The sequence below is a fragment of the Falco punctatus genome (genome assembly GCF_963210335.1).
Source record: "Falco punctatus genome assembly, chromosome: 5".
NCBI lineage: Eukaryota > Metazoa > Chordata > Aves > Falconiformes > Falconidae > Falco > Falco punctatus.
In genome coordinates this window covers 56856167-56871337 of record NC_137584.1, presented here as the reverse complement: position 1 = coordinate 56871337, position 15171 = coordinate 56856167, and the positions used below count along the sequence as shown (strand labels likewise).

The window sequence follows — 15171 nt, the reverse complement described above, 5'->3', positions numbered from 1 at the left end:
TTAGTATGAGCGGTGCCACATTGGATCCCTCCCCCTCAAATCCTTCAGTTTAAACCAATCAATTATTAAGCCCAGGGAATTCTCAGCCCATCTAACTGTCGATTCTTCCAGCTCATATGTCTTCAGGTTTCCATTAAGAACCCTGTAGGAGATGATGTCAAAAGTCTTACTTAATGAAAGTATGTAACATCCAACAGATGTCAACAAATGACAGCAAAGAGAAGTAAAAATACCTGCAATTGCCCAGTGCATATAGTCATATTTTACCGTGTTACTCCCTATGTGTCAAGCAATTCCTTACTATCTATAAACAAATATAGTGTCTAAAATTGAAACAAATGCTCAAGCAAATGAACTCTCTGCAAGCCAGCTGTGCATGGCAAAGAAGTCAAATAATGGTAGCTCAACAACTTTGGGATAATAATCTGAAAAGACAGCAAAAAAATGTCTGATATAAAATATACAAAATATATTTTGTCCAGGTTAAAAGTAAAACAGATTTCTTCTCATTTTTTTTTTCTCATTTCTTTCATGAAGAAGCAGATTTTGGAGCAAGATCTAGAAGTCTACAACCTTGGACTGAGGAGAAGAAACATAATGAAGAGCCTTCTGTTCTTCTGAACATGCAGTCACCATCCTCATATAAAACAAATGTAGGAACGTATCTTGTTTATCTTAGTCAAGCTGTCAAGTTAAAGCTTGATGAGAGATGATCAGTAAGACATTCAGTTGCTTGCCTATAAAGATAGAACAAGAGCAACTGTTTCATTAACAGAATTACTTTCCATGTGCCTGTTTCTTCCTATGTTTTATTGGTTCTGTGCAGAAGTGGTATTTTGGATGTCTGGAATAGGTAGGATATACTCCTGTAGTGTATGCACAGTATGCACAGTGTATGCAGGATAACAGATGGAAAGGTATGCCAGTAACGAAAGCATTTAGAGTTCATGCCACAGACTAATTTTTACTAAAATAATTGTCCAGCCCACAATGATACAGTGAACCGATCAATAATATTGGGTAATTAGATATTTGTTTAAATTAGATGCTTGTTTACCCTGGCCATTTCAAATTGTATTTCAAAAAGATTATAAAATTGTAAAAAAATAATTTACTGATGGCACCAAGTTGCATCTCTTTTTGAGGTGTACATACACATTAGAAATATCCTTTAATTTTACATTTTAAGATTGCTAAAAGGAAAGTATTCAATCAGTACAGACACTGAGCCTTTGACAGATGTTTTTGTAGATGTACACAGAAGCAATTGCTAGATAGTACGTGACAAAAAAGTCTTCCTTTTGTGAATTTCTGGTTTCTAGATTTTCACATTTTTTACTCCAGGAATAGGAACTAAAACTCAAGTGAGTCAAAAAACCTCTACTCTGCAACTACTTCTAAAGTCCCATTTTAAGGCTGTGGATGAGACCTAGAGGCTTCTTTATTGAATTATGCTACATCTTAAATTAAGCAGTTCACTTTTAGCCATGTACACAAATATATAATTTGAAGAAAATGTCACCTTCACTCCTCTTTTATGATATTCTCCAGGGTTTCCTAATGAACAAAATATACAGATTGAGTTTTCTTCAAAATAGGGAAGAATACACTTAGTGTCTGTCACTTTGCAGAGCAGCTACATGAAATAACTTTTTAAAGACGATTTCTTGTTTGGCCCTTTATATTTGGGAGTAAAATAGCTGAGAAAAACTCAGCAGTATTTTAAGGTATTTGTTTCCTTCCTCCCTTCCTTCCCTTCCTTTCCTTTCTTTCTTTCTCTTTCTTTTTTGATAACTTGCTTTCTAGTTATTTACAAGCTTCTCTATTCTAAGCCAAAATTGTCATCAGTTTCAGTTACACTATGATACAGAGTTCTAAAAGCCTTGATCCAGAAAAATGCCATAGGTTTTTCCTTAGTGTACCAAACCACAGTACAGTGAGCTCAGTAAGATGTGTAACTTTAATCATATATCTGATTTTACTGCTTCTAACACTTCATACTCATTTCTGTTGTCTCCATGAATACCCAGGTGCTGAAAGATAAATCTCTAAACAATTTGCGAGACTGAAGCTCATTTTAGGTTCATCAGAGTCAGTGGGATGAGTATGGACTGTGTTGCCTTTTGGATAGTCTGTATGGTTATCCTCCTTAGGGCCATGATACTTCCTAGTTAATGAATTCTGGATTTGTAAAATGTAGCAGTATTCATAACACATGTTTCTTTCATAAATGAAGTCACTGAGAGTCTCAGAGAGGAAACCTAAACTTTGTTTAGAAATGTACCAGGGAGTGAAGAAAACATAATAAACTTTAGGCAGAGGAGCTAAAAATTTAGGTATTATCAGGTAAAGTAATATGGCCTTCAAATCTACAGATCATGAGAAATGCCTCACATGTTGTCCAACAATTATCTAATGTCTCCAATGCACTTATAAGCACATATTTTTTACTATTTCTGTGAAGCAATATTTTCTGCACATTTTGATATTTTTCTAATTTTGCTGGTCTTACTATTTCTGGAAAACAATTTCAAAAGCAAACCAAAGAGTTTACCAAACAATTTATTAAGATAAAGACTTTCCATTACAAAAGAAGGAAATTTAATGCCTGTATTTTTCAGGATATAAATTGGTAATAATCTGGTGAACTGATCCTTGCTCTCATATTACTGCATCAACCTGCTTTTGCTAGTCTTTGGGTGTGATGTCGTCGCAAAGAGGAATATCACCTAAGCAACCCTATAATGCTAAAAAGCTTATAGCTGAAATGTGTAGAAGCAAACAGATGGAGCAGTATCTGGAAATTTTATTTGTCAGATATCATCCATCTGTTTCTCTCCCTGTCTGCATATTTTGCAGTAATATCCATTTTTAGGAAGGCAAGTCAATCTAATTCTACAGAATTGGTTTAATCTTCTGTTTTATTATTATTATTTAATTTTTATTTTTTACAATTCATTAACGACTGGCAGGGAAACATAAAACCCACACTGATGATTCAGCCAAACAATCCTCATCTCCATTCCATGAGAGGCAAAGTTATACTTCAGGGCAAAATTAGTAGTTATTAACTCTTCTTATTTATCGGTTCTAACAATATTGGCAGTTTCTCACACGCAACAGACGTCCTAAATAAATGAATGATAAAGACTATTTTTAAATGCATTCTAAAACTGAAACAATTACGTGCCATTTCAGAGTAAGTTCTAGGTTTTTGGTAATGACTAGCTATTAAAATCAGTAAATCTTTTTTGGCAGCTCTCCGATTCTCTGAAAATAGAGCTACAAAATGCTTTGCAACAGGTACATTATTTATGGAGAATATATAAAGGCTTTGGCTGTAAAAATTAATTATGGGCTGAACAACTCTATTTGCTTTCTGCTTCATATTCTTAGCTAAACATAAACTAACATAACGTTGCTGCCATTTCTCTCCAAATTGTTTCTTTCTCATGGGACCAAAATTAAAACAAAAGCCACTTAAAATAGCAGCATAGTCAGAAAGGACAATGGCTTAAAAGGAAATTGGAAGTCAAGACAAGAAATTAGTGATGCTTACAAATGACACATAGAATCCAGTATCAAACAAGACCATAACTCCTACCTGTTCCTTATGCCTAAGTACCAATAGCAAGGTATTAATAGATGAGTATTTAGCTTTGTAAGAGTTAATATGCAACACAATGGCAGTAGGCGGGTTGGGTGCATGAGATTCAGTCAGACTAATTACAGGGGTGGTGAGCAAGGCAAAATAGAGGGTTTGAAACAAAATGAGCTGGGTTCTGAAATGAGTTCCATCCTGATGCCATTTGTAGCTCATCAAACTAACAACTCTGCTCTTGACTTTTACCTTCTTCAGGATGCAGTGAGTGCTATTGTTGTCATCCTTCTCTTCGCAGCCTGTCCTGTCAAATTATTGTATTTACCTGCTCTTTATTACCTAGACCCAGGTGTATCCTATTCTCCCCGCATTCTTTTGATTATTTTTCCTTTCTTTCCCCCTTTAATTTTACAGGATCACTTCCTGAGCAGGAGTTATCTGCATACGGTAGCATAAGGCATCAGCCTTAAACGACAATATTTAGTGACCCCAGAAACAGAGGGTCTCACAAGAATGTCTTTCTATCAGTGTTAGATTCTTCCTTCTCATCATGTCTCATTTGACTATTTTGATCATGAGTTCTGTTCCCTGCTTTGATATTGATTCCTAATTATGTATTTCAAATTTTTATTTCTTGTCTTTCTTTATCTTGTCTTTTGCCAGCCTCTTCCCTAATGCCTGCTTTGGATGAACACAACTCTGGCACAAGGACACTTCTGGTTCCTCCTGATTTGGGTCCAAATCAGACACCATGTCTCATCTTGCCCCTAAAATGGGTTAATTCTTTGATTATTATGATTCATATATTTCAATTCATTCTAAGTGCTGTATCTGATTCTTCTCTTTATCCTTTAAATCTCCTTTTCATGTTTATTTGCTTTATAGTTTGATTACAGTCCTCTTAAGAACATTGGACAGGTTTGCACAAGTCATCAAATCCACTCTTCCTGTATTTTGCAGGCAAGTTTATCATGGAACCACTTTCACAAACCTTCCAAGCTTAACTTTAAAAAAATTAAAATTAAATTTTCTCACTCTGCTCTCCTAACAGAAGGCTGTTTTTACACAATGTTTAGAAACCATCTTCTAGTTTTCCAGCCTATATTGATTTGTATCTTGGTTACCCTCATTTCCTTTTGTGACAATTCCATCCATTAACATCTGTCATATGCTTAGAACCATCTCACATCTTATTTTCCTAGGTTAAACAAATCAAACCCTTCAAATCTATGTGTCTCAAGCTCTCCATACCCTAGAGGTGTCTGCTCTGTTTAAGTCCAAATTAATTCTTCTTCAGCATGCATGATCATAATTCCCCATTATATCCTAGGTGGGATGCAACAGTACAACAGTATTAATTTTCAGATCTTCACTGGAAATATTTTTTCTGATCCTAGGCCTTTGTATCCTAGGCACTACTTGCTTATTTCATAGCTGCGTCACTCTGATGACTCAAAAATGCCATGTGACTCACTGACTTCCACTCAGGAGATCTAGGTCATATTCTCTATCATTAATTCTCATAAGAAACTGTTACCGTTAGTCCTTATATGCATCACCCTGAATCTTGTGGTATTTAGGAATTTCTAATTTTCTATACGTCAGTCACTAAGAATAAAAATTGTTTACATTCACAATGTATATACATATACATAAATGTATAAATGTATAATATATACATTGGTCTTCCCTGATATTATTTTATCAGCAAATATCATTAAAAAACCCTCTCACATTTATTCAAAGGTCATGAAAATATTAAATGATATTGGTTCCCGGATGAGTCCTTACCTGATTCTTCTCACATCCTTCTTTCAGCCCAGCAGTTCTCACCCCAGTAGACACTATCATTATCGTCCCCTTTATCCAGTGTGATAGCTAAAAAGCTTCATATCTATCTCCATTTTGTCCAGCTTGCGATTGCCTTGACTGCACCTACAGGCTCTGCAGCCTCTTCTCCCCACACCTATGGGTTTGGCTGCCACCTCTGACCTGGCACAGCCATGTAACCTTGTGTCAGGCAGTGGTGATACATTTGATATGTGAGGAAGAGATTGGAGAAACCTTATTAGTACCTCCCTGCATTTAAGGAGCAGGTGCTGCATTTAAGTTCAAGCCCTAACCCTCAGTCTCTGCCTGTGCTACACTGCAGCTATGCCTGTGCCTCACTCTGTGCTTCACTGATCCTACCTTGATTTCCAGACTTGACTTTTTGGCTTGACCTCAGATCTGCTTCCTATGAACCTGCCTGGAGATCTGGACTCTTGGCTGATCTTGGTTATCATTCCCAGACCTGCTCTTCCTGCATTCGAGTGCTGTGGGATCAAGCCCCATGGGGTAAGGCCACTGCCCTGCCTACCTTGGTGTTGCCTTAATCTTCCAACCTGCCTCCCCTTTAAGAGCAGCCCCCTCTTGCTGCTTCTTGACACAGCTCAGCATTTTATAGTGTGAAATTATTTCCTGTGGCTCAGATGTGAAAAATGTTGTTGATGTAGTAAGTCAATAGGTTATCCTAGCATATCTTGCTTCTCTGTGTCCCCAAACTATTAAAGTTTGTAACTCTGGTGTACAGTTACAGAGATGTCACTGTTGGCTCTGACTGGTGATTACGTACCTGGGTGTGACAACAGTGCAGATGAACTGACACTCGGCTGAGTTCTTATAACGCCATGTCACATTAAACGCCATACAGGCTCAACAGCAGGAAAAGCCAATCTGAAGAAAAGGTCAGGTAAATAACATGTGTTGCATTTAATGTTGGTGTAATATTGGTATCTGGGGAAGCAGGGACCCCTACAACAATCTGCTGTTGATCTTAACAATTCACAAGTCATCGAGATATTTTGCAGATACCTAAAAAAGAGGAAAACATACTGGGGCAGGCACTGAAAAAGTACTAGCTTTTGGTTTTGAGACTAACAGCAACCTGAGAAGCTGCAAAGGCAAGAAAGGCTGGTACACAGAAAAAATTAGCACTGAAAAGAGTTTGACTCATCTTTGGATATCAATAAAAAGGCTGTTAAGATAGTTTTGAAAATAAATTCAAAACTAATGCATTTGAGTCCCGGTATGTGATGAATCCATATCTGAGCCTACTACCTAGGATCTGATGAGAACTTCTTTACATAAAGCAGCAGAGGATCCCACTTTCAGGTCTCGCTTTCAGTTTCTACAGTCTGCTTCTGGAGTATTGCCTGAAACTCATGTGTAGTGCTTGCAGCTTTTGGAGCCCTGGAGAGAATTTCTCCAGCTGGGGGAGTATGCAACTCATCCTAGTATGACTTTTAGGCAGCAGCGGCCACTAAGCTTGACCTAATTCAACCAATAAATGTGTTTTTAGAATCAAACCAGTGTAGAAGTAGTCAAATCCCTACCTATAAAACTGGCACTGAATTCTCCAAGTTACAGGCATATACTTGGGGTGAAGTGGTTTTATTTTGTTTGTTGTACTTAACAATTCACTAGCTTATTCCTCTTGCATATATGCACAATTCCTTGCAGTCAAAATTTTTGCACAAAGGCAATTGCAGAGGAAGAAGCAGCCAGGAGAAATCAGTGACTGTTACTGCTTGTATGGAAACACTTTATTGACTAAATAGTGATAGTGACAAAACTGTGGATAGTATCATAAACACGGCTTCCTCCTCTGTTCCTCACAGCTTGCTGACTGTGTATATTTCCACAACAAAGCAAATAGTTGACAGGATGAAAACCATTGAGATGAACCCTGAACTTGTGTTTCCCAGCAAGAAGTGCAGAAGGCCACTACATCATCTCTTGGCAAGAGGGCTGGAGTATTTTCCATTGACTTACACATGGCAAATGGCCGAGCCGTATAAGGGCGTTATTGTTGCTGCCCTGTACTGGGGGAGCAGTTTCTAGAAGGCTGCGGAAGCAATGGGCATCCACGAACAGGAATCCCCACAGCAGAGCCCAGGCCATTCAGGGTGAAACCTCAAAAGTGAGCAGTCACTGTGAAGAGAAAGGAGTCTACTCAGGGTGGGACAACAGCGAGAGAAACAAGCAGGCTGTGTTGCTGGATGTAACAGCCTATTATACGCAAAATGCCGCCCTCATTGAATTTGGGTTTGGAGTAACAGACAAATGTACCAACAGAAAATGCTGCGGTTTGAGAGCTGAAATAGACAAATGTGTCAAACTCAGGCTTGTGCATACTTACCCCCAGCCTTGCTGAATGTCGGCTTCAGCAAGCAAAGATGTATTTGTGCACATAGATACTGAAGTGTGTTGGGAAGTACATATAATTGCTTGACCTCTATGTAAAACACAAAGGACGTTCAGTTTGAAGCAGGGTGTGACAAGATCTGTGAAGACACACGGGGTGACCATGCAAGTCAGAAACGGGCTGTCAGCACAATCGTATTTGTGTGCCTTTGTGGGGACACACTGTCAGTTCAGCCCAGCTCTTTTTCTAAGTCTATTTTGTACTTTTTCAGTATGCTTACCTGCAGGTTGGAAGCCTTGCTGTTCGCTTCCTTCCATTATCAAAATCGTTTTTTATTGACTTTTAGAAAAGTAATTTGATTTCTGTAGGAAAACCGTGCAATGGATTGTAATCAGCATTTTATTTTAATGCAATGTTATCTTTTCCTTTATGCAGTAATATGGATTTTTTTCCCTGTCATATGTGGCTGGCGCTGACATACTACTGCCGGACACAGCAGGAAAGATGTATGTGGCTTATTTGCAGTTCCAGTTTCCCGAATGCCTACCCAGCTTGGGGTTTTTTTCCCCTCCCTTCACAGCATAGGTATTTTTCTCTCCCTCAGGTCACCTGGTAACATTTCGGCTTTGAGTTGCGAGGAAGGGCGCGGGGAGGCCCCGCGTTGCCCGCCGCTGCCCGGGGAGCCGGCCCGGCCACCCGCGCAGGTGCCGGTGACAGGCGGCCCCGCGGCCCCCCGGGAGCGGCCGTTCGGCGGGCACGTGCCGCCCGCCTCGCGCGGCGCCTCATCCGACGGGCGCACGCTCGGCCGGGACGCGGGCGGCGGCGGCCTCGCGCGGTTAGCGCCGCGGGGAGCCTGCGGCAGCCGCCGTCCCCCCCTTCGGCCGAGCCGCCGGCTTCCTTCCCCCGGGGCGCACCGGCCGCGCTGGTTGTCGCGCCTCGGCTGCCCTCGGAGCCGCGGCCCGGCGCGGCGGGGCGGAGAGCGGCGGGGCGGGGGGGGGGGGGGGGGGGGGGGGGGGGGCGGCAGGGGTGTGTCCTGCTCCCTGCCCGGGGCACCGGGGTCTCGTCTCCTCTCTCGGGCGAGGGCGGCTCACTCGCCTGGCCGGCCCGGGGCGGGACGAGCCGGCAGCTCTGCTGCCCTGGAGCCATGGCACGGGAAAGTTTGCCGCTCCTCCTGCTCCTGGCGGCGCTTGGCAGCCGAGGCCAGCCGCCGCCGCCGCCGCAAAGAGGTACGGGGGAGCGGGGAGACCGTGCCTCACTCACCCCGGCCGGGGCTGCGGGGGACGTAGAGGGGGAGGCGGCTTTACGCCGGCTCGGGGGTCCTTGTGGCGACGGGAGGGTCGGGCGGACGGGGACCGAGCGTGACAAGCAGCTGCCAGCCTGTAGAGAGGACTCGGCTGGGGAGCGCTGCCGGGACACCGCCGCTGGTACATCGGCCGGCCCGAGCGGGCTCGGCGGCGCCGGCAGCGCGGCCCTGGCTCGGGGCAGCGGGCTCCCGGGCTGCCGCGCCACCGCCGCCCCGCCCCGGGGCAGGGCCGCCCGGCTGCGCGGGGTACCGGGCGGGGAGCTGCGCCTTGCCCCCGGTACGCGCTGTCTCCCGCTCCATCTTCCCCGCTGACTCTCTCACGCAGCCGTTTATTAAGAGACAAAGTCATGAGCGTGGCCGATGAGCTCCGTTTTGGCCGAACGCGGAAGGGCAAATGATACTTGCTGTAGTTCAGGGCCGACCGGACAAGTTTTGGTCCCCGAGGCGTCACACGGTCTGTACAGGCTAATCTGGTGACAGCCCCTCGCCCCGCGTTGCATCCGTCTGCTGGCATCCCTGTGATTAGGGGAGGCTTGGTGGGCTGTATTGACACAAATGCGGGCTGCTTGGGCTGCTTTTACTTCAGGTGACAAGTTGATGCAGTTATCCAATAACAAAGCCTTTCTCGGTGTTAAAAACTATCCACGACTGGAATGGGAACACAATCAATTGTATCTGGCACGAATAGTCAATGTCTTACGCGTGCAATCACCTTCCATACAGTGTTCAGGTGTGTTGACACTAAAGGTTTTTTTGTTTGCTTACTTTCTCAATTAGTGTTACATGGAAAGATGAAAAAGGGTGATGTACGGCTGTGGTAGAAATAAACTTTACTAGATTTATCAGCTCTCACAGGAAATCTTTAAAACTGCTCTTCGGCTCGCAGTATTCTTTCTGGTGCCTGCATTTGCTGCTCTTTACATTTTTAGCCTTGCTAAAAACAATTCAGTAAGGAGATACCACGGGTGTGTTAAAATAAAACTAATTAAAGCCACTGGAATAACAGCTAGCTTGTTTGGCCTTGATGTCACACTGTGGACTGAACCGTGGATTTGGAATTCTTAGAGTTTAGGGTTTACTTTGGAAAACATGATTGTTGTCATTTTGTGAAAAAAGTGTCTCAAGCACCTGACTCCTTAATACTGATTTTACTGCGTGAGGATAAACGACAGTTGATCAAGTATCTGTGTAGACTAAAAACTCACACAGACTGTGTTTAGATGATGACTTATTGGTAAACATTGAAGACAGATTTTAAAAGTAGAGCATTTAAGATATAGTACATCATGCATTTTCCTCCTGCTTCCCCTCCCCCCCCTTTCTTTTTCCCCCTGTCAGCTAATGGATTTTTTCAGCTAGAAAAATAGTGATTTGGCATTTCTTTTAATATTCTCTGTCTCTCACTCATGCACATGTACGCACATGGAGACACTTTTGGAGAATGTCCTTTTCTGTATGCAGTATCTTGGGGTTTTGAACCTCTGCAGTGAAGGGATATGATCATTATTTTCTTTTTAAATTAGAAGTGGGTGTCTTGGGCATTCATCTGCTGCATCGTTCGTAATTATAACTGAGTTCTGGTAATTCAGTGAGGAGCACTAGGCCTTTTAATTAAATGTTAATAATGTGATGATGGGACCTTCCAAACCTCACAGTTGAATTCAAGAGCTGACCGGGCTGCCAAATTTTTAAGCATTTACTGCCTTCTGAATTTCTTTCTAAGATGTTACAGCTGCTAGGAGGTGCTAGCACTATGTAGATATCACTGTGTTGCCTAGGCAAAGAGGTAATGAACTCCGCTTTACTGCAAAAAGTTTGAGAAGTCTGACTTCACTAAGTCCTGGGGGATTTTTAACGTGTACAAGAATGCTACTAGAGCCATGGTTTATACCTTTAGACTTACAACTTTTGTTTTTCCACTTAATAGTTATTGGGTAACAACCATAATGTTGGATGGTAAGTATTGCTCTCTTAATTGTTAGCACCAGTCGGATGTCTGTGGAGAAAATTATGTAACAGAGCTGCAATGCTTTGAAAAACAGTGTTTGAGACAACACAATGAATTCCCATGTTGTTTTTTAGAACAGAACAGTTCAAGAACATTTTGCACCTCAAAGATGAGAACAGTCTGTAATTCTGGGGATTTTTTTTGGTTTTGGTTGTTTTTTTTTTTTTTTTAAGTATATTTATTTATTTATTTTTAAGTTGGTAGAAGATTTACTGTGGTCAGAAACCTGGAGTTAATTTTAATTTTTTTTTTCCCCAGCCACACATGTTCTCTGGTTTGAACACTAAGTAGTCCTGTAGAGTTTCTCATAAAATGGAAGAATCAGAACCAGAAAGGCATGTACATTCTGTAACAGTGTTTCTTAAAGCATAACTTGTTGTTAAGGCAAACTTATAGAAGTGTTGTATGTTCCTTTTGAATCTTGAACTTTGGTTCATCCTCTTTCCTGTTGAGTGTGAGAGAACCAAAATAGTAGTAGCTTAGAAAAGAATAAAAAACTTGCTTTTGATGTGGAAGAATTAATCCTTTTATAGAAAAGTCTAAGTATTTATTATCATGGGAGAGAACTGAAACTATGTATCTGTGAAAGGTGTGAATAGTCAGGACAGGGCTAATACACTGTGCTGTAACTTGATCGGTGCTGTCAGCTGCTGACCATCAGTGGAGATAACTCATGGAGTACAGGTGTTTTGTGCCATTTCACAAATCGGAAGTTGACTCAAAGAAGTGATGTATATAGAATACTTATAAAGTCAGATTTATCACGCAAAGGAGAAATCCGGGGTGAAGGTCAGCCTATTGTTAGCAGCATGTGACTGGTGCCATTCTGTTAGGCAGTAGATGGTGGCAGGTTGGTCCATATTTTTAAGTCTTTAGGTGTAAGTTTTTACAATGAGTTTTCAGACTTTAGTTCAAAACTGGTTTCTCGTGTGTTATCTCGTGGAAATGAGGGGTTACAAGATTCCTTCCCACATATGTAGATGTGTGCATATGAGAGAGAAGGATAATGGGACATAATTTAATATTTCACATATTAAGATTGAAGAATGTTGTGTGGACTTAGATTCTCTTTCTGGAGACAAAAAACTCAGATGCTTTGTTAATGTAATGCAGTAAAGTAAAAGTTGTCTCCTATGTCTTTATAAGGACCTCTTTGGAGTAAGGTCTGTTTTCAAAAATGACTAACACCCCCAGCTGTAATCTTGATATAGAGAGCATTTCCATCGTGGTTAATGGCGTTTGATCATTAAAAACATTCTGCTGACTTTATTTGGAGGATAGTGCATGTAAATGATTTAGTCTGCTTTCCCCAGAGAACAAGGCTTGGGTGATTGCTCTGTTTATTGGCTTGTTCACACCTAAATAAATCTTGAAGCTGTTGTCCAATACCAAGCAAATTTGAAAGCAATGTAGAAATCTTTAAGATAATCACTGAATTAGCAGCTATTTGGTAGGAAGAGCCCCAAAGTACTTTGTCTTCTGTGAGAGGAAAGGTAGAAATGAGCCATTATCTAATCCATTCATTCTGGTTAGTCAACTTATGTAGGGCTCTGGCTTCAAGAATGTGAAGGAGAAAATGTCCATTGTGGAGGGTAAGCGTCCTGCAATGGGTAAAAATCTGTGTTGTTTTTTTTTTTAAATGGGATCTTTAATCCAATTTCAGGATTTTAGAACAAGTAACAAGCCTTGCTCAATGAAGGTGTACTACATGTAGTACATTTTATATATAACCTTTTAACATTCATTCTATAGTACATTCTATATGCTACTAAATGTTTTTGCAGGTAAACCTTTTGTGATATGGAAATTAGTTTTTTTTTTCTTTTTTATTATTGTTTTAAAATTGTGTATATACAAGACAGATACTGATCGGTTCTGAAAGCTCTCTTAGGAATATTTAGTGGTGCCTGATCAGTAGGGATTAACTAGCCCCAAAATTTTGGGAGATGCTGCTCTCATAAATATGTTGTGATTGCTTGTAACTTTTTACTTCAGAGTTGTTGTCTGCATTATTTTCTTGTGGCTTAATAACAGGTTGGAAAAAAGTGAAAGCAGGAGGTATTAATATATGTTTCAGGTTTAGAATATGGGAAAGGAAAATACAGTAATTAGGGCCCACCTAAGGTATTAGAAGTAGGTAGAGGTGCCCAGACTGACTGGAGACATGACTTTGTGTGTTCCTCTGTGTACATGCTTTAACTTGAACTAACCACAGCCAAACTGAATGAGGTAGGTCTTGTGCAAGAATGTGTGAGTTTCTCCAAGCAACAAATAAAAACATAAGGTGCACTCGACCCTCCTTATTACTAATTTTTGCTTCTACAAGTTTTTTACAGGAGTCTTGCTTATTAGGCTTGAGATACTAAAGTCAGAACAGTGGTTCTTTAACCTGTTCCAAAAATCTGCTTTAAAATAATACAGCAAACAATCATTTTTGATTAATTCAGGCTGGAGGAAGGAATCCACCCACACATGTTCTAATTTCTTATCCAGCTACTTGGACTGTCAGTTTTTGGAGACTGTAGTATTTTGGAATAAGAAGCAGCATGAATTCCTACTGCAGGATTGCTTTTTGGTTTTGTCCTTCCCGTTTGTTTCTCCTGAAGTAAGTCCAGACACCTTGTATTTGTACATCAGTAATAGGACACAAGTACATGCAAATGTGAACTAGTGTGCATACATGATTATCTCCTTTTCTTTCCCATCTTTTTTCTTAGATGATAAGTCTTTAATTACTGGATATTTTTCTCCTGAATGAGAGTTCTGTCTAGCATATTTGAGAGCTCATATGTCACACACTAGCAACTCAGGCCATGCTATCAGACCAAATCTTGCTTACAGATATAAAATGCAGACAAATACGCTATGTTTGCTGAACTTTATATTGACTGTATCTGTGTCTTTGAAACAAGAAGGGGAATTCCTTGACGTTTGCCAATAAAGTTGGTTCATGAACTGGGTCCTGCTGATGATTATCTTATTTATTCTGTTGTACCAACTACTGTAGTTGATAGACAATTTGTAGTTCTTGCTTTTCCACAGTTTTGATGTTTTCCTCGATCTGAAAATGTAGATAAGAGGTACTGAAGAAAATAGGAATGATTTTTGATCATTTCTATGTCATGGATAAGGTAGAGATTAGAACTTCTTTTTTTCTTAAAAAAATATATATATTTATGATTTATTTTGATTAGAAACATGATCATTTCCAGAAAAAGTAACTTGATTTGTGTGATTTTTGTTCCAAGAAATAACAAATATCTCTCAGGGCTCTTGCAAAACTCAAAAACAAATAGCTGTTACTACTCTCAATTTTTTCAGCAGTTTCGTCTCCATTAGTTACACCTCAGTATCACAAGGATTTTCCTAGTACTCTGCTCCCTGCCAGATTCCTCTAGCAGACATTATCAAACCTTGTAATAACATTAGACTGTAAAGCAGCTGTAGCAGTATTCTGCCAGGGAACTCTTGTGAAACCTCAAGAAGAATAATGAACATTCCTGCAGAGTGGATTATCCAAATACCATTACAATGCCTTGTTCTGTCCCTGCTGACGTGTGTCTACTATTGTCATAATATTAATGGATTTGGGATGTAATAAAAAAGAAAATTACCAAAAAAGTGAAAAAAATAGGATTTTAAAAAATTACTTTTATAGCTCTATCAATTTTGTTTTAATGGCAGATTTCTGTATCTTGTCATTCTTCACGTACCCCAATGAGTGGGAACAGTTTTTGAGGTCAGCTAGAAAGAATCAGAAGAATTTTTCATCAGAAAATTATGGAAAATGCCTCTACTGTATATTTCCCATTGCTGTGGGAAAATTTCCAATCAAAGCTGGGGGTTGGCAATCAGGAGCTTAGAGATGCAAGAAAAAGAAATCAGAGGCATTGTTTTTCTGTACACTTACAGTGAGAGTGAGAGTAGATTTAGGATTTAATTTGCTTTTTTGTATATACACCAGCTTCTCAGATGAACCCTGTGAGTTTTAGATGCCACTTTCACTCAGGCTGCCTTTAGGTTTTGATGGAAGGTGCTCAACATGACAATGTATTCCTCTGTTTATGCTGTCT

General features: G+C 40.5%; 1 protein-coding gene across 4 annotated transcripts in view; it reads left to right on the top strand.

Moving 5' to 3' along the window:
• The first annotated feature begins 8425 nt into the window (after positions 1-8425).
• LAMA2 (laminin subunit alpha 2) overlaps positions 8426-15171 on the top strand; it is a 377492-nt gene continuing 370746 nt past the window's right edge. For 2 of the 4 annotated variants that reach the window (XM_080390372.1, XM_080390371.1), the window contains exon 1: positions 8841-9013. In XM_080390372.1, coding sequence (XP_080246498.1) covers positions 8932-9013 — 82 coding nt within the window. In that variant the 5' untranslated portion in view covers positions 8841-8931. Of the gene's footprint in view, positions 9014-15171 lie in introns of all 4 variants that reach the window. The other 2 variants (XM_080390370.1, XM_080390369.1) reach the window with 2 other exon arrangements.